The sequence below is a fragment of the Haplochromis burtoni genome, unplaced genomic scaffold (assembly GCF_018398535.1).
Source record: "Haplochromis burtoni strain Fernald_Lab_line unplaced genomic scaffold, NCSU_Asbu1 Contig_603, whole genome shotgun sequence".
Lineage (NCBI taxonomy): Eukaryota > Metazoa > Chordata > Actinopteri > Cichliformes > Cichlidae > Haplochromis > Haplochromis burtoni.
In genome coordinates this window covers 227,373-247,445 of record NW_024582964.1, presented here as the reverse complement: position 1 = coordinate 247,445, position 20,073 = coordinate 227,373, and the positions used below count along the sequence as shown (strand labels likewise).

The window sequence follows — 20,073 nt, the reverse complement described above, 5'->3', positions numbered from 1 at the left end:
CGCGTGTGGTGTGTGTGTGTGTGGTGTGTGTGTAGTGTGTGTGTGTGTGTGGTGTGTGTGTGCGTGTGTTGTGTGTGTCATTGCGTGTGTGTGTGTGTGTGTGTGTGTGTGTGAGAAAGTGTTTTAGTAATGTGTGTGAAATATTCAGTAGAGTGTGTGAGAGCGTTTCAGTAACAACGTCCCTAAAGCCCACTCATAAAATCTTCCCTGTCAATGCCAAACAGCTTGTTCTGCTATCGACACCTGTTTCGTGTCATTTGTTGGATTTCACGATTAAAGTCTGGAGAACACCAACCATATCATTTGGATCGAGGCGAGCAATGACTGTAAGTTGTGCTTTAAACTGGCAATGAAACGCTAAATGTATAAAAGCTAATTTTGTCACGGTTTGCCGGGGCAAGCCGTGTGGAGGTGGAGAAAGGACCCAAAAGGCGGCAGCTCTGGTGCAGGTGAGTGTTTATTTACAGCAGTGGGTACAAACAGCAACGGGGTGTGAACATGAAACCGAAAACCTAAACTGGGTAAACTAACAACACAAACCAGGAATGACGGTGCAGGGAGATCCGGGGAAATACACATGAAGAGACGCAGGGAGACCGAGGGGAAACAACACAGACGAACCAGCAACTACTATGACAGAAGACACAACTTAAAAACACTCAGAGAACACAGGGAGATCACACACAGGTGGGGGACACAGCTGGGAGTGATTAACATGGACGAGACCGCTAATGAAAACTGAGAAGATTTCAGTTGAACAGGAAGTTGAGAAAAACAAACAGTACATTTCAATATCGCGAAAACCACGCTGATGTCTACTCAACAGCTTGTTAGCAGCATAAGAGAACAATTTTTTGGCCTTGGTAGTGACCATCCGAACACTGTTGTAGGATAGCAACAAGTCTAGACCTCCTGGCCATGCTAAGTTGCACCATGCTAGCTGCACCTACAATCTGAAAAGAGGACTGTGTGACAGTACCTCAACTACAATGAAATTTTATCTGATACCCTGAATTTTTCACATGCATTCTTTGAGATAAGAGGCAATGAAGAGGATGTCGTAAAAATGTTTCACTTGTGCCCTGCAATGTATTGAGTCTTTCAAAACAAAAATCCAGACAATTTTAGACAAGAGGGAGTGCTAGATGATTATACACAAACTCTATTGGGATTTCTTGTTTCTGGTGTCTGATGTCCAGATGCCAAAGTGTGACTATTCAGCACATCCACACTTATACTTACAGCAGGTTGATGCTCCATGGCTGTCACATTTTAAAGAGTTCTGATGGTCTCTTTTAAGACTAATATATTTCACTTTCAGGCTGTTGAGCAGACATTAATGTAATGTTATCTGTATTTTGAAATGTGTTCTCACTGGTCACTGTCCTGTTCACCCAAAACACCTTCCTATTCAGTTTAAACGGCTTCCTTTTCACCTGAAACAGCTTGGTTTTCAGTAGTGAGAACCTTTCAGAGTTTTTATTAGGTGTAACCCACATATTCAACTCTACTCAACCCCAAAATACATTTCCTAGACAAACTTGGTACCACTATAGGGGAAATTGGGGCTTTTCAGTGGTATAAGATTTAATGCCAAGAAGCATCATTACAACTTAGAGATAATAGACAAATTTCCTTACTTTTTTGTAGGCTGACACGCACTCATCCAAATCTTTTAATAAGTAGTGCTGAAATTTTGGACTTGTCAAGTTAATAAAACTTGACAAGTCCAAGGCCTATTAACTTTTCTTAACTTGCCTTAGTTATCCTGACTCTTGCTAGCATAAAAAATGATTTATTACACAAAATTCACTGGACTGAACAATTATCAGAGTCCCAGATATGTAGATTTCCACAAGTTTGACCAATTTGCCAAGGTCTGGAGGAAGTCCCAAACCATCACCCTCAGGAAATCCGTTAGGTCTGCCCAGGGACCACTAAGGCTCAAACCTGCCATGAATTGGAAATTGCTGGAACACTAGCAGCACTGTCCACAGTGTTTTGCAACACTATTGACTGAGAGGGTGCCAATAAAGAAAGAAGCTCCTGCTCCAAATCAACACCTTTGAGCTCAGCTGCAATTTCCAGTTTACCAGATGGACAAGCCAAATACCTTCTGGAGAAAAGCTTTATGGTCAGACCAGTCAAAGATTGAGCTGTTTTGACACATTTACAAGAGGTATGTTTTGGGGTTGTAAAGGTGAGGCTTTCAAACATAAGAACACTGTCCCAGGTGTCAAGCATGGTGGTGGTAGTATCATGCTTTGTGGGAGTTTTGCTCCCAGTGGTACTGTTACATTTGTAAGTGGACAGAATAATGAAGAAGGAGAACTACTACCAAATTCTTGAAGGCAGAATTATGCCAGGAACTTGTAGATGGCTACCAAAAGAGTTTGGTTAGATGCTTTTGGAAGCTTTTGCTTAGGGACAATCAAATATTAGTGGTGGGGTTTTCTGTATATATTTGATTTATTTATATAAAGACATGGCTGTACAATCATTACACACTGGAAAAAGAACAGTTCAAAGAAATCATTAAAAGCTTAAAATCAACACCAGGGGCTCTGCCACCAAGGAGTTGTTTAACTGCCTCAGTGACCTCGCCCCTGGAAATTGGCGGGTCATTCCCCTCATCCCCAGACTCTGCTTCCTCCTCGGAAGACGTGTCAGTGGGATTAAGGAGGTCCTCGAAGTATTCCTTCCACCGCCTGACAATTTTCTCAGTCGACGTCAGCAGCGCTCCGCCAGCACTATACACAGTGCAGGTAGAGCACCGCTTTCCCCTCCTGAGACGCCTGACGGTTTGCCAGAATCTCTTCGAGGCAGTCCGAAAGTCTTTTTCCATGGCCTCTCCGAACTCCTCCCACACCCGAGTTTTTGCTTCAGCCACTGCCCGAGCCCATTCCGCTTGGCCTGTCGATACCTGTCGGCTGCCTCCGGAGTCCCACAGGCTAACCAAGCCCGATAGGACTCCTTCTTCAGCCTGGTGGCTCCCTTCACCTCTGGTGTCCACCATTTGGTTCGGGGATTACCACCACGGCAGGCACCAACCACCTTGCGGCCGCAAGCTCAATGCAGCAGCTTCGGCAATGGAGACGCTGAACATGGTCCATTCGGACTCAATGTCCCCAGTCTCCCTCGGAATGCTGTTGAAGCTCTGCCGGAGGTGTGCGTTGAAGATCTCGCGGACTGGGGCCTCTGCTAGACGTTCCCAGCACACCCTCACTACGCGTTTAGGTGCACCAGGTCTGTCCAGCGTCCTCCCCCGCCACCTGATCCAACTCACCACCAGGTGGTGATCAGTTGACAGCTCAGCCCCTCTCTTTACCCGAGTGTCCAGAACATATGGTTGCAGGTCTGCTGATACGATTACAAAATCCATCATCGACCTGCGGCCTAGAGCGTCCTGGTGCCACGTGCACTTATGGACACTCTTATGTTCGAACAAGGTGTTCATTATGGCCAAACTGTGATTTGCACAGAAGTCCAATAACAAAACACCGCTCAGGTTCAGATCAGGGAGGCCGTTCCTCCTAATCACGCCCCTCCAGGTCTCGCTGTCGTTACCCACGTGAGCATTGAAGTCTCCCAGCAGGACAACAGAGCACCTTCCAGCATTCCAACATTCCATGTCCCTATTGCCAGTCTTGGCAGCCAGGGATCAGTCCGCAAGGGCCTCCGCTCCTGGCCGCCACCCGGCACACAATGCACCCGACCCCTATGGCGCCTCCTGCGGGTGGTGGGCCTGCGGGACGATGGGCCCATGTCTCCTCTTCGGGCTGTGCCCGGCCGGGCCCAATGGACTAAGGCCCGGCCACCAGACGCTCGCCCTCGGGCACCCTCCCCGGGCCTGGCTCCAGCACGGGGCCCCGGTAATCCTATCCCAGGCAGGGTAAACTGTTCCCTCGATGTTCTCTTCATAAGGGTCTTCTGAATCGCTCTTTGTCTGGTCCCTCACCCAGGACCAATTTGCCATGGGAGACCCTACCAGGGGGCAAAAGCCCCCAGACAACATAGCCCCTGGGATCCCTGGGACACACAAACTCCTCCACCACAATAAGGTAGTGATTCACGGAGAGGGTCTGACCATAATGCACAACAAAATGTTTTACAGAAACCAGTCAAGCCAAATCACCCCAAACACCTCATACCAACTGTCAAGTACTGTGGTGTAGGGGTAATGATTGGGACTTTGCTTTGCAGCCGCAGGACCTTGGTGTTTTTCAGTCACTGAGTTAAACATGAACTCTTCTGTATATCAAAGTATTCTAGATCTGTCCAACAGCTGAAGTTTGGCTTAAAGCTGGGTCATTCAACAGTGATCCCATGCATTGCAGCAAATCTACCACAGAATGGCTGAAAACAGAGAACAGTCAAGGTTTTTACAGTGTTAAAGTGAAAGTACAGACCTCAACACAAATGCCTGCAAACATAAATGAAATAAAGCAATGCTGTACATAGCAGTGGACCAAAATTCCTCTGCAATAATGTGAGAGACAGATAAAGTCAAACAGAGTGACGTGAAAACTTTCATGAATGTCTATTGTCATTTCCAAGGGAAATAAGGCTTTGATACCAACTTCTGCAAGCCAGTAAAAACTGAGGTTATCATCATGCAGTCAAAAAGTTTAACACATGTTTGCATGATCAACACATCTCACACCACATATGTAGAATTTCTGACTTAATAGTTTCATTAAACTAGTTAAGCCGACTACAATAACAGCAAGGTATGTTGCAAACACAGTACAGAGGTGATATATGCTACCTGATTAAGTCAATTGTTAAGAATGCAGAGCTTTGACATACCCTTTAATCATAAGATAATAGATCTTTTCACAACCAATGTTTCAGCCCTGCAGCAGATTCGTCTTTAACACAAGTTTCCACAAAGGTAATGTCACAGGCTTGCCAAGCAGACACATCAAATCTGATTTCGTTTCACTTTTCTTTCTCATGGGAGGAAAGAAATTTGCTTTTTAAGCAAGTGAAGCCTTAAAGAGGCTTTGTGAAGTCACGAATACCCTTAAACTCTATAGCGGAGAGGTTATAAAGGAATTTCGGAGTTAGCCAAGAGCTTATCCAGCTTATCCTCTTTATAAAATTCTACCGTCTTCACGTGTAAACTGTATACTGCAGACTTTATAAAAGAAATGTCTTATTTAAATATTAACCATGCTGCAAGCACGTCTGCAGAAACGTGAATTACATTAGATGCAAATTGTTTAGTCACAAATCATATGAGAAAATGAACACATGCACTAAAGGTGTTTCTTTCAAAATAAAAGTCTTCTTACAGAGGATAAAGACATCCATTATTTGACGGCACTGGATACAGGTTACACATTAAAAATCTGTGCACTGGCTGGATGCAGGTTTCTCTAGAGTAGCTGTTTTAAGATGGCTATAAAATTCCTTCTTTTCAATACATTTCTACCATATTTGGGTTTAATGAAAATCCTTCAAGAATGTAATTATGTAATTAATTATTTCTATTGTCCACTTTCTAGATCAAGAGTTTATCTTAAGATAGAGAAACTGAATGGTTTGTTTTTCTTTTTTAAAGTGTATTTGTTTTAACTGAAAAGCCTTCAGTAGCCCCTTTAATTCTAGACACCTGTAGCTGAACAATATTATTTTAACAATGTCAGACAATTCTAGTTATTACACAGTTTGAACCCCCGTCCCCTCTATATTATTATTAAATGTTGTTCTTTCCAAAAAGAGCATGCAGTTATTTCATTTTACAAAAGAAAACAAAAAGGCGGACAAACCCAAGTTTGGGGTAGATTTATAACACCTAGAGAAAATCCCCTGAGGTGGAGTTAGCCATGTGTTTATGCAACACCTCCCTATATAATTCTGCCCAATGTTCAGTTTACACATTCAGCTGCGGACGCTTATATCATTAAGCTGTAAACAGAATCCATTCACCAGGTGAGTATTTTACATTTAAGTAATTTTACTTTAGAATGAACCTTAGAATACCATAAGAATTTAATTCTGAACACTAATTACTGCATATGCATTTAAACATTGGAAACCATCCTAAAGGTGATGCTGTAAAAAGTATCTAAATATCAATAGAAAAAACGCTGTGTTTCATTTTTTTTCATTTTTGCAGTTTTCTCTCTCTCTGTGTGATAGATAGACTGGTGGTCCGTGCAGAGTGTACCCTGTTTTCCTCCCTCTGACAGCTCAGATAGGCTCCAGTTAGAAAAGCCGTTAAAAAAAATGGAGGGATACGTGGCTCCAGATCATATTAGAGGAATGAAGTTTGCATTATTAGAAACAATATCTCTTCAGGTTTTTAATGCTGTGGTTGAACACAGGATGAAGAAGAAGCTCATCATTGATGTGGACACTGGGGTGGATGACGCTATGGCCATCATGGTGGCCCTCGCCAACCCTGATGTGGAGATTTTGGGGATCACCTGCTGCCATGGCAACACACCCCTGGAGAACGTCCTCAAGAACACGCTGCGTGTCCTGAAAATCTGCAATAGGCTGGATGTAAGTTTTGAGCAGAGTGTGGGAGAGTCTTATACATGGATATGGTGACAGATCTGACTGCATGGTTGCATGCTGGATGACCTGCTATTAAATGCAACCTACAATACAGATTCCAGTGTATCGTGGCTGCTCAAAGCCTCTGCTGGCCCGCAAACAGCATGCAGGTGATTACCACGGGAAAGACGGGCTGGGGGATGTCCCGGATCCAGATGCTCCAGGCTTGGATCTGCTGCAGAAGAAGAAAGCTGTGCAGGCCATGATCAAGCTTGTGAAAGACAATGCTGGAGAGGTGAGTGCTCTGTTAAACATGTTGCTAATGTACTGTAAATAAAATTTAAGAGCAAAATTTTTCTGTGTATGCATGTATTCTATGCATACCAGAATTATTATAGTTTTTGGATTCTCTTTATTTATTTTAATTTTTGTTTTTAATTCAGTTTAGTTAGGCTTAGTTTCTAGAGCGGATTTGCTCATTTCAGTTCAGTTGTTATTAAGTTTTATGTATCTAAAACACAACTCAATGACAACATTGTTTCACTACATGTGCCTTGAATTTGGGATTTTCTTGAAATGGTTTATTTATTTTAAAAAAAGGTAAACATAAAGGTTTACTCTATGTAAATGATCTATTGAATTTCACTAAAAAAGTAAATTTCTAGATAAAAAACCTTTATTTGTAGGGGTTTTGTTCATCCCAAAGCTATGTTATGAATAACAAGAGCACTCCAGTCATCAACACAAATTAGTCTTCTGCCTTCAGGTGATCCTCGTAGCCACTGCCCCCCTCACTAACCTGGCTGTCGCAGTGCAGTTGGACCCTTCCTTGCCAAAAAAGCTGAAGGCGCTCTACATCATGGGGGGAAACACTGAATGTAGGCTTTTATTTACTCTGATGTACTTGTTCTCTGATTTATGATTTTTTTTTCTATATTAATAATAACAAGAATTGCATTAATAATGTCTGTGTGCAGCCAGAGGTAACACCACAGTGTGTGGAGAGTTTAACTTTGTAGCCGACCCAGAGGCGGCTTACATCGTGTTGGACCGCTACACCTGCCCAACCTACATGGCTACATGGGAGTTCACCTGCAGGAACAGCCTTCCGTGGGTAAGGAAACAGACAAGCTGTACAGCAAGCTGTATGGCTTTACACTAACTGAAATTACATTTAGAATAATATTTGAATATTTGTAATAATGCTGTTTTTGGCTTGACTGATAATTTCACAGTGATTTAAATTTGCACCCTCAATTTTTCCTCCTGTAGTCTTTCTGTGACACCTGGCTTGCCGAATCTACACAGAAAGCAGACTTCATGAAAAAGATTTCAAGTCTTTCAAGGATGGTAAGAGTGTGCAAATGATATTATTACAATAATTAGAATCCCATCCCCAGAAAGTGTGACAAATTTATATCTTAATACATTTTTGCAAGAAAACATGTTGCAAGAAGCACTGGATCCCCAGGTGCTGCGAATGATGAGGAATTTCTGTTAAACAATTTTGAAGTTTTTTCACCTTTATTAGATGGGCCATGGGAAAAATGAGACAGAACAGCAGAAAGAGAGTGGGGGAAGACAGGCCAAGAGAGCCTCGGATCAAACTAAACCTCAGACTGGTATCGTGTCATGTGTTCACCAGCTCAGCCCAGTGAGCTAAACTGCCACTCCTCCCAGATTAACTTGTCTAAGCAGGATCTTAGTGCTGTGACACAATAATGCCAGGCTTCAACACACTGTGCTGCCAAAAGAATGTTATGACACTTACATACATGTCGTTACACATCCTTGTTCTTTCATTTATAATTTGCTGAAAGGGGGGAGAAGCATAATACATAAGAAACAAAAACTGTCGCACTGATAAAATGATTGAATGATTGCAGCTTTTCTCACAGGGAGTGGTGTAATTCTCACATCAGAAAGGTCACTCTCCTGATTCAGGTTGTGGGGCAGAAGCCTGAACAGAGAAGCATAGATTTTCCTACGATCACCACCAATGTTCCCTCTAATTTTTCACGTGTCTGAGCGAACACACAAACCTCCTGAGCGTCCCTTGGACCACTGTGAGCAACAGCAGACGTGTGCACTGTGGTCACGCCAGCATCAAATCCATCCAAGTCACATGGTTTATTAAAATAATCAAATTACAGCATTTACATTTATGTTAGACTACTTTTAATTAAGTGCTTTAGCCCACTTACAATGAAAATTAAAAAAGAATCTTGTTCATGACTTGTGTAGCATGTTAACACTGTTGGAAGTAAAAATAACTTGAACTCCAATTTTGAAAACACAACTTTCTATTTTATGATTTTCTGTAAAGCTCTGACTTGTATTATGAGTATGAGTCTGTGGTCTGTGAGAGAGTCTGTAACTCTCTGTCTGCAAAATACAGTATATAATGACCAACGTTGGGCAATTAATTATATAGTTACTTCTTCAAAAAAGTTACTGGGTTATGCAAACAACAAAGTTTTTTTGCAGCTGTTTACCTAAAAATGAAGCCAAGGCGTTTTTTTAAATATACATTTCAAACTATTTACAGAACAATCAGCTGTTCTGCATCAAATCTGATGTCACAAAAATTATTTGTGCCACTCCAAAAAATAATTTCTGTCCACTATGAGATAAAGGAGAACAACAGCCTGATACCTGCAGGCCTGACAACAGGAGATGTATCACTGCTGTAACACCTGTAACATTCAGCAGTCGCCTCATTGTTCTGACACACACAACAAAACTATTGACTACACTACACACTAACTACACAAGATTTGCGCTAAACGCGCAAATCTCTCACATCTCAAAACACGTCACTCCTAAAACTTCCCCCTTCTAAACAATGTTCCATATAATTTTTTGATTGGTCGACATGGTACATTTTTCCACCAATAGGAAAGGGTGGGGGGTTTTTGGTTTTGTTTTTGCTCACAGGCTTTCCAGCGTTTTCCTTATAAAACACCGTTTCTTCCCGCAGTAAATATAAACAACGACAGTATTCAGGAAGAAAACCAAACATTGCATATATTTTTTATCATAACTCTGGTTTTACGTGGCCTATCAACACAATTTAAAAACTGGTATAAAGTCCACACTTTTTCCATCAATTGTTCCGTCTGTCCTGCTCACATCTCCAATGGTTGTACACGTTGTCATTAACGTGGCTTCCCTCCACATCAGCCACGCCTCTTTGCTAGCTAAAGCACTGGTGTCGGCAGCATAAGGACGCTGTCATAGCCTGTCAACCACGTTGATTAGCTGCGTATATATGAATGTGAATGCATTATTGGCTGGACTATGGGATAAGGTGGCATCGTTCTAATCCCATACGGGAGCAGCCAGTCACTTACTGACTAACACTGCAAAACAGAATTGTTAAAGTTTTAATTTTAATTTCAATTCAGGTTAGATTTTTTTTTGTGCGCAACGCAGATTTTCTGTGCGCAGAGACCGTGCCAGCAGTGCGCAATTGCGCACGCACGCAGCTTAGAGGGAACATTGATCAACACCATAGGAAACCAAACTACCATTGTATACAGTGTGAGAAGAGCACAACTTACCCCTCTTGAGTTGTCTGATGGTTAGCTTTGAACCTGACCAAAATTCTCATTCAATTTTTATCTTCCATGCACTCCTGGCTGGTACAGCCTTCCACCCATCCAGGTCACACTGCTCTCCAAATAAGTGGTTAAATCCCCCAGCAGAGCAATTAAGTCCCTAGATGTAACACTCTTCAACCCAACCAGTGACTCCAAGAAATCTGGGTTACTCTACTGGCTTGTGGCACATAGCCAGATTGACGTGCCAGGACGTCCACTTCCAAATTCTAAACTGACATTTAAATGGTGTTAATAAGCTAACAAGACCAAAGGTTTTGCATTATACTCCCCAAGGTCTCTCAACTATACAAGGGTAACCACAGAGTGTGAAAAGAGGAGTCTACAGGTGTTGGTTGAAGCCCTCTAGTGGCAACTTTTTTTGTTTAGACCTTGGTCCTCCACTGGCTTACAGATAATCACCAGTGTTGGGTAAGTTACTTTAAATTAGTAACTTAGTTACATTACTAGTTCAAAAGTAACTCAGTTACTTCAAGTTACTCGTTACTTTCAGAGTAACTAGTTACTAGGGAAAGTAACTTTGGTTTTACTCAGAATTCTCTTGTTAATGTGTTGCTTCCGTAACTGGATACCCAGCAAGATTGTCAGTCCTCTAGCTTGCTTACTTGCCACAAGTGCACTGTGCCACCTACCAATAAAAAGGAAAAAATAATGTGCATATTTCCACGAGAGAAATCCCACGCCTGGACCGTCGTTGACCGCCGCCATGATTCTAGCCTACTAGGGACGGGTGGAAACTCTAATAATTAACCTTATGAACAAAATAAAGTTCAACATCAGTAACATCATAGCACCACCCAGCTGTATAGAAACTCCGTCATGCTAGCTAGTACCCAGTACGAAAAAGTCAGCATAACTAAAATAAACTCCAACTTGGTTTATATCTGACCCAGATAGACTGCAGGTCATAACTTCTTACCTGAAGGTCATTTCACCTGACACTTGGACCGGCGGCCACCTCGGGTCTCTGCTCCTCCTGCCTCCCCTTTCCCTCATCCACCTGCTGGCCTCCACCACTTGCTAATGTTACTGAATCTGTTGAAGCTCCGCGATAGCCACCGCAAGAAGTAACGAATAACGACCCTATCTAAATCCCAGTAACGATTAACGCGTTCCTGATTTTGGCATAATAACTAGTTACCGTGCTCGTTACCACAATAATAACGTAGTTACTGTAACGCGTTACTTAATAACGCGTTAGTCCCTACTAGGGATGGGTGTTGATAAGATTTTCGCAATTCCGATTCCATTTTCAATTCTGTTTAACGATTCGATTCTTTATCGATTGTCTTATCGATCCTTATTTTTTTAAAAAGGAGAACACTAAGGTCGATTAGCTTAGAACTTTGTTTTATCTTCTCTTTGAACAAGATAGAAATTTAGGAGTAACATGGCCTTACAAACCCAACAGTGAGATCTTAAGAGATCCACAGCCTATGGCTCTTCCATGGGATGTCACAGGGTCCCCAGGAAAAAAAATTGTAAATGTAAAATAATAAAATAAATATTCTTCTGTAGCAATAACAAAGTATAACATAAATCATTCTGTAGCAATTACACAAGAATTCCCAGTAATGTTCCTGCCTACAATTAAACACATTCACTTACCGAAAATCGGGGGCATCTGCTGTGGCAAATGGGTGCAAGCCTTTTACCACAAACTCAGTCACTGCTCGGTGACATTCGTCTATCCTGGCCTGAAAGGAGACGTTACCGGTAGACTGCAGTGAGAACTGCCAGCATCTGAGCCACCACAGTAATGGCAGGTTTTGTAATAAGGCAGATCGTGCTAACATAATATGCACTGTTAGTTGATTATTTACCTGCCGCATTAACGGGAGAGGACGTGGAAACATTACCGCTGCTGCTGGGTTGAGATTCACGAGTCCGGAGCGGAATTAAAAACACGACATTCATTTAAGGTCATCGCGTGTTTTGTGAGCAAATGCTTTTGCATATTCGTAGTGTTTCCTCCCTTAAATGAAATTCTACTTTACAAGTATTGCAAGTTGCCCTGTTGTCATCCGTTCTCGTAAAGTATGACCAAACTCTTGAGCGTTTGAGCCGCTTAGGCGCCGTGTTTCCTGCCAGGTAAATGATGCTCCGCAACGTGGTGACGTCATTCGGGGCGACTGGAATCGATAAGGGAATCGTTTGCAAAAATGGCAAACAATTCCAAGGAATTGAAACAGTTTGAACCGGTTCTCAACAAGAACCGGGTTTCGATACCCATCCCTAGTCCCTACACTGATAATCACAAAATGTCTAAATACCTCTGATGTACTGATTTGACAGAAAGCCCAATCAGCTGACTATAAGAAGGAGATTACTGCAGGAACTGGTTTCAATTCCTGTGACGTCTATGCCTTAGCTGCTGCCATCGATGATACATTGATAACTGAGAGCGAAGAGGTAAGCAACTCCTAATTTTTATCAGGTTAAGTAAAATTTCAAGTATTGTTTAACAGTTTCTTGTGTTTCTCCTTCAGGTTGCGGTGGCAGTGGAGTTAGAGGGGACCTACACCCGAGGCATGATGGTGGTGGACTACATCCAGAAGCTGAAGAAAGACCATAAGGCCATCATCATGAAGAAAGTTGACTTGGAAAAGTTAAAGCAAATGTTGACCAATGCACTCAAATAGAATGTTTCTATGCATGCTGAATGCGTGAGTTTGGTTCATAACAAGAAATAAAAACTGATTTTTTTCTCTTTGAAAAAGAGCACACCAAGTTGCTGGTGCCTAAAAGCTGCTGGGAATTGATTTCCCAGGTCGCTCACTATAACCCCACGGTGAATAATGGTCCAGTTTTCATGGCCAAGCATGTGGGCTTATGTGTCTGTGGTGTGAGCTGTTGAACCAGCCAGCCATTCCAAAAGTGCCTTTATGCCTATTGCTGTTAATGGAGGTCCCGTTTGAGTTCACTGACATGGACCTTATCGGGCCATTTTATCAGAGTGCACAAGGATATCACTTTGTATTTGTTCTAGTCGATTATGCGGCATATTATGCGGATATCCAGAGGCAGTGCTGCTGCGCACCATTTCTGCAAAGAGTGCGGCGCAGGCACTTTTCAGGTCATCTCCCACATCGGCATCCTGAAAGATATACTGACTGACCGGAGAACTTTATTCATGTCCCACACACTGAAAGAGCTATACAAATTACTGGGCATTAATCTGTTCAGACCAGCATCTACCACCTTGAGATTGATGGATTGGTGGATCATGAGGATAAACACAATTGGGATCTCTGGTTAGACCCTCTGTTGTTTGCAGTGTAGGAGGTGCCCCATGCCTCCACGGAATTTTCTCACTTTGAGTTGTTGTTCGGCAGGAAGCCACGAGGCTTTTTGGACTTGAATAAAGAAAACTGAGAGGAAAGTCTGAGCCCACCTAATAATTAGATTCAATAGGTTCTGGGCCTGAGAGCAAAGCTGCACATGTTGGGGAGGTAATCACGAGAGAATTTTCTCCAGGCCCAGGAATGACAGCAGCACAACAGAGGTGCTATTCATAGGCAATTTTCACCGGAAGATGCTTGTATTGCTAACTTTTTTTCAGCGCAAAGTTACTTGCAAAGTGGCAAGAACCCTTCATGGTCACAGGGCGAGTGGGGGACGTAGACTATGAAGTGGTACGGTCGGACAGGGGAGGAGCCACCCAAATATATCACCTTAACCTTCTTAAAGCGTGGAAAGAGGCTAAAACCAATTCTCTGGTGAGTCTGGTTAAGGAGAGATGAGTGGGGGGTAGAGGCGCCAAATTCAACCATTCCCACCTACCTCCCCACCTGGGCGGCGCATGTGCGGTCCTGGATTACCTTTGGCCAATGAAATCTGATGTGTTTTCAAAGTGTTTTTTTTATTTCTTTTAATCGCTCTATATCTAAATATCGACCTCATTAGTATTATAAGAAACTTCATATATAAAGTTTTTTATAAAAGGGCTTGGATATAATTTCACCATATACAAACATACTTGATCACCTTTTCACTCTTCATAATTTGTTCAGTTTGCTTCACATGATCTGATCTTCTTTCCTCTCCATCTTAGATTGAGGGCACAAAGAGACCACTCATCAGGGATTTAGCAGAGCTGATCAATAAGATGTGACTGGCCCAGCATTACTCCATAATATCACTAAAAGAGGAGTGCCAGAAGCAGATGTTAGCTGCTGCTAACATTGTTGCTCTTAACTCCATAGACCTCCTGAATGCTGTGAATTAGGCTCGGGTCAGGGCTAGCGTCACCAAGCCCAAACCTGTCTCACAAGATGTAAAAGATTTTGGTCAAACTGTGCAATCCTCAGAAACACTGTTAAGCGCCAGGAGCTACATCTCAGATTCTACAGGCCTCAGTTAGTATGTTGAATGTTAAACTTCATGACAGTATAATTAGAAAACAACCAAACAATTATGTCTTTTATAGAAGGATTAGGAGAAAAAAAACTTTTCTCTAAAAAGAGCATGGCAGCATAGCTTACGTTTCTTCTTGAACAATGTGCTCTGCACAGATGAAACCAGATTGGAGACTTTTGGCCATTATGCACAGAGTCAAATAAAAAACAATCCAAACATATCAGCACAAATAACTCATGTCAACAGTCAAGAATGGTGATAGAGGGGTAATGACCTTCGCTTATTTTGCAGCCACAGGACCTGAGTATCTTACAGTCGGTGAGTTAAACATTATTCTAGAGTCAAGACACAAGTTTCTATAAAGTGAGAGTAATTGGCTTCCCAAATACTTGGCAAGCACAGATACATCAATTATGATCTTCAAGTTTTTTCTTCCTTCTCATGAGAGGCGGAATTACAATTTAAGGGCTCTACACCGAAGAGGTTATGAAGGAATTCCCACCTCCCACTGGGCAGAGTTAGCCAAAAGCTAATGCAGCCTCTCTCTAAGTAATTCTATCCACTCTTCAGATCACAGCATTCAGCTGCAGTGGCTCATATCAGTAAGCTGTAAACATCTGTCAGAATCCATTCACCAGGTGAGCATTATACATTTCATCTTAGAATCTCACTATACTGTGAAACTTAGAGTAACATTAGAATGCAATTCTGAACACTGAATAGTGCATACATTATACATTATAAAACTAGCCTAAAGGCAAAGCTGTAAAAGGGATCTAAAGTATATTCTCGTGCCTTGGCCGTAAAACCCGTTGAAGGAGTCTTTCATTGGTATTTCATGTTCATATTTTGGAATTACTATAAACATAAGGTTGTTCTACAAGTAAAAGCTTATGACAAAGTGAAAAGAAAAACACAGGATGAAGAAGAAACTCATCATTGATGTGGACACTGGGGTGGATGACGCTATGGCCATCATGGTGGCCCTTGCCAACCCTGATGTGGAGATTTTGGGGATCACCTGCTGCCATGGCAACACACCCCTGGAGAAAGTCCTCAAGAACACGCTGCGTGTCCTGAAAATCTGCAATAGGCTGGATGTAAGTTTTGAGCAGAGTGTGGGAGAGTCTTATACATGGATATGGTGACAGATCTGACTGCATGGTTGCATGCTGGATGACCTGCTATTAAATGCAACCTACAATACAGATTCCAGTGTATCATGGCTGCTCAAAGCCTCTGCTGGCCCGCAAACAGCATGCGGGTGATTACCACGGGAAAGACGGGCTGGGGGATGTCCCGGATCCAGATGCTCCAGGCTTGGATCTGCTGCAGAAGAAGAAAGCTGTGCAGGCCATGATCAAGCTTGTGAAAGACAATGCTGGAGAGGTGAGTGCTCTGTTAAACATGTTGCTAATGTACTGTAAATAAAATTTAAGAGCAAAATTTTTCTGTGTATGCATGTATTCTATGCATACCAGAATTATTATAGTTTTTGGATTCTCTTTATTTATTTTAATTTTTGTTTTTAATTCAGTTTAGTTAGGCTTAGTTTCTAGAGCGGATTTGCTCATTTCAGTTCAGTTGTTATTAAGTTTTATGTATCTAAAACACAACTCAATGACAACATTGTTTCACTACATGTGCCTTGAATTTGGGATTTTCTTGAAATGGTTTATTTATTTTAAAAAAAGGTAAACATAAAGGTTTACTCTATGTAAATGATCTATTGAATTTCACTAAAAAAGTAAATTTCTAGATAAAAAACCTTTATTTGTAGGGGTTTTGTTCATCCCAAAGCTATGTTATGAATAACAAGAGCACTCCAGTCATCAACACAAATTAGTCTTCTGCCTTCAGGTGATCCTCGTAGCCACTGCCCCCCTCACTAACCTGGCTGTCGCAGTGCAGTTGGACCCTTCCTTGCCAAAAAAGCTTAAGGCGCTCTACATCATGGGGGGGAAACACTGAATGTAGGCTTTTATTTATTCTGTTGTATCTTTTCAGTGATTTATGTGTTTATGTATCTATTTTAATAATAACAAGAACTGTAAAATGTTTGTGTGCAGCCAGAGGTAACACCTGCCCAATCTACATCTCCACCTGGGAGTTCACCTGCAGGAACAGCCTGTCATGGGTGAGGAGAGAAACAAACTGAACAGAACTTAAGCATACTTCCCGTATGCTTAAGTTCTGTTACAATCAACAATTATACCGTTTTAAAGGTTTGACACTGACAGAAATGACATTTAAAATAATATTTGAATGGATGCAATGACAGTATTTCTGACTGGGTAAGCAGAATGTTGCACAGGCAGACTGCATGGCTAGATGCTTGTTCTTATACAGCCATAGAAAATAGTGGCCCATGGTGGCGGTGGGGTTATGGACAATGAACATGAGTGCATTTTATTGTTGGCATTTTGAATGCACAGAGATACCGTGTCGAGATCCTTGAGACCATTGTTGTGCCATTTATCCATGACCATAACCTCAGGTTACAGCATGATAATGCATGGCCCCATTTTGCAAGAATATGCACACAATTCCTTGGAAGCTGAAAACATCCCATACTTGCATGGCCAGCATACTCACCAGACATGTCACCCATTGAGCATGTTTGGGACGCTCGGCGTATATGACAGTGTGTTCCAGTTCCTCCCAATATTCAGCAACTTTGCACAAGTATTGAAGAGGAGTGGACCTACGTTCCACAGCACACAATCAACAACCTGATCAACTCTATGCCCATTGCACACCATTTACCTCACAAGGTGCAACACATCTCCATTAGATTTGTTGCACCTTGTGAGGCAAATGGTGGTCACACCAGATACTGACTGGTTTTGCGACATCTGCAGCATTGTGCTGTGTGATCAAACTGCATATTTCAGAGTGGCCTTTTATTGTGGGCAGTCTAAGGCAGCAGTCCCCAACCTTTTTTGCGCCACGGACCGGTTTATGCCACATACATTATTTTCACGGACCGGCCTTTAAGGTGTCACGGATAAATACAACAAAATAAAACTAGTACCGGTACCAAAAAAAAGAAAATTTATTCATAACACACGTGAAAAGACCCAGGAAAACTGATAGGTTTGTAGCTTGAACCCATCCGCTGGAACGTTGAAGGCAATATAATTACACTGCAAAGCAAGACACAAGTAGGCAAGCTTCTTCATGTTTCTCGTGCACGGGAGAGAACCGGACAGGCACCGTTCCTTCGCTTGACCCCAGTTGCTCTCGTCCGTTCTCCCGTACCACTGTTCTTTTATTGAGGTTACATGAATATGCATAAGTTCATTAACATATGACGTCTACATACACACAAAGAGTACCTTGCCTGTGTGTGTGTGTGTGTGTGTGTGTGTGTGTGTGTGTGTGTGTGTGTGTGTGTGTGTGGGACTGCTGATCAAAGGGTCAAACATCCTTGGTCAGGAAGAGGGTAGCCTCCCCCTCACCCTAGATGGTTCATCCTAGATAACACGGTGAGGAAGTCCTGCAGTTCATCTAAACAAAGAGCACTTAGACTAGAACAGACGCAACTACGTTAATCCTACCATAAAACAATAAGACACGGTATGACCTCTCATGCTCCCAAAGTGCTGTCTAATACACACAAAGTTTGCAGACTATCAAGGATCAAAACCTCTGAATACAACAAAATAAAACTAAGTATAAAGAAGATTTATTCATAACACACGTGAAAAGACCCAGGAAAACCGAGTTAACGATAAAAACGATAACAAAATAACGCTGAAAACCGATAAAAACCCTGAAAACCATACATTTCACACCTGAGCCTCAACTCTCGCGGCCCGGTACCAAACGACTCACGGACCGCTGGGTTGGGGACCGCTGGTCTAAGGCACACCTGTATGGGGCGCCGTTTGTAAAGTGAAACATGCTGAAATTAACGGCAACATTTTTCCACATTTAGCTCAAAACTTTGCAAAAACATGTTTGTTTTTTCGATTCATTTTTTTACAGCATGGGGTAAAATATTTGTTACTTTTCATATTTAAAACACAATTTTAAATGTTAAATCTAAATGTTAAACGTTAAATCTAAATGTTAAACGTTAAATCTAAATGTTAAATCTAAATGCTAAATCTAAATATTATATTTAAATCTAAATGTAAATGTTAAATCTAAATATTATATTTAAATCTAAATGTTAAATCTAAATATTAAATTGAAATCTAAATGTAAATGTTAAACCTAAATATTATATTTAAATCTAAATGTAAAATATTAAATCTAAATGTTAAATGTTAAACCTAAATGTTAAATGTTAAATCTAAATATTATATTTAAATCTAAATGTTAAATCTAAATGTTACAGGAAACTAAATATTTAGCTAACATGCAAATTCGTACGGATCAACGGAAATACCAAAATGAAAGCTTTACGAAAACCTGCAAGGGCTGGTAGGCAAGAAGTGAAGCCGCTCATGGCGGTGAGAAGTGACCATCCGGGAAGAGCAGACACAATCTGACTACTACCAGCACACTTTTGCACCGGAGGTTTTCGTAAAGCTTTCATTTTGGCATTTCCGTTGATCCGTACAATTAATTTGCATGTTAGCTAAATATTTCGTTTCCTGTAATATTTAGATTTAACATTTAGATTTAACATTTACCATTTAGATTTAACATTTAGATTTAGATTTAAATATATTATTTAGATTTAACATGTAAAATTGTGGTTAAATTTGAAAAGTTACAAACATTTTACTAAATATTGTAAAAAATGACTTGAAAAAACATGTTTTTGTAAGGTTTTGAGCTAGATGTGGAAAAATGTTGCCATTAATTTCAGCATGTTTCACTTTACAAACGGCACCCCATACACCTGTGCCATATTCATGCTGTCTAATCAGCACCTTGACAAGCCACACCTGTGAGGTGGCATGGATGTTCATGGCAAACAAGAAGTTCTCACTAACACAGATTAAGACAGATTTGTGAACAATATTTGATGGGTCCTTTGTGTATGTAGAAAATGTTTCAGCTCATGAAAAATGGGAGCAAAAACAAAAGTGTTGCATTTATATTTTTGTTCAGTGTAGTATAACTACACATCATGGTGTGAGATTAATTTTCCGTAGAGGCTGAATAAACTCAGTAAGCCAAACTCAACACTACTCTCTATTAATTTTCTCTCTTTATAAAATACCAGAGGCAAGATTAGATGTTATAATTAGGTGATGAAAATGTGAAACAGACATAGCGGTAAAATATTAGCATTGTAACTATTTACTTAACATTTGCGAAAACTATGTTTTGTAAAATTTCAATACCTGTAAGGTTGTGTTTTTTTTAAGTGCTATTACCTTTTCGCATGTAGTTTAATTCATCTGCAGTTTTTCAGTTTTTTCATGAGAGATTACCTAGTCAATCCAGCTCAGGTAAATGGACTGGGGGTTTTTTCTACTGTACTTGAGCACTCGTAGCAATTTATACAACATGGCTCATTCACCTATTCACACACAAAAACAGTAAAGTGGAAAAATGTTGACTGGTCCTGATGTTTGCAGAGATATTCAGATGGTAGGGTCAGATTTAGGTGTAAACGACATGAAAG

At 41.2% G+C, this 20,073-nt stretch overlaps 3 protein-coding genes across 3 annotated transcripts in view; all 3 read left to right on the top strand.

Annotated features, from left to right (window-relative positions):
- LOC102307627 (protein-tyrosine kinase 2-beta) overlaps positions 1-15,124 on the top strand; it is a 37,082-nt gene extending 21,958 nt beyond the window's left edge. Inside the window, exon 30 of the mRNA XM_042214716.1 lies at positions 14,182-15,124. Within this exon, the coding sequence (XP_042070650.1) occupies positions 14,182-14,241 (60 nt within the window). The 3' untranslated portion in view covers positions 14,242-15,124. The remainder of the gene's footprint in view (positions 1-14,181) is intronic.
- Positions 5,812-12,846, top strand: LOC102307954 (inosine-uridine preferring nucleoside hydrolase). Its single transcript, XM_005948707.3, has 8 exons — positions 5,812-5,937; positions 6,333-6,513; positions 6,623-6,802; positions 7,274-7,385; positions 7,485-7,621; positions 7,780-7,857; positions 12,423-12,539; positions 12,617-12,846. The coding sequence occupies exons 1-8, from the start codon at positions 5,870-5,872 to the stop codon at positions 12,767-12,769; spliced, it is 1,026 nt and encodes a 341-aa protein (XP_005948769.2). The 5' UTR covers positions 5,812-5,869; the 3' UTR covers positions 12,770-12,846.
- On the top strand, positions 15,061-16,457 carry LOC102313045 (uncharacterized protein in ribF 3'region-like). The gene is made up of 4 exons (XM_014329729.2): positions 15,061-15,124; positions 15,406-15,586; positions 15,696-15,875; positions 16,347-16,457. Exons 2-4 carry the CDS (start codon positions 15,407-15,409, stop codon positions 16,455-16,457), a joined length of 471 nt encoding a protein of 156 aa, XP_014185215.2. The 5' UTR covers positions 15,061-15,124; position 15,406.
- The last annotated feature ends 3,616 nt before the right edge of the window (positions 16,458-20,073 follow it).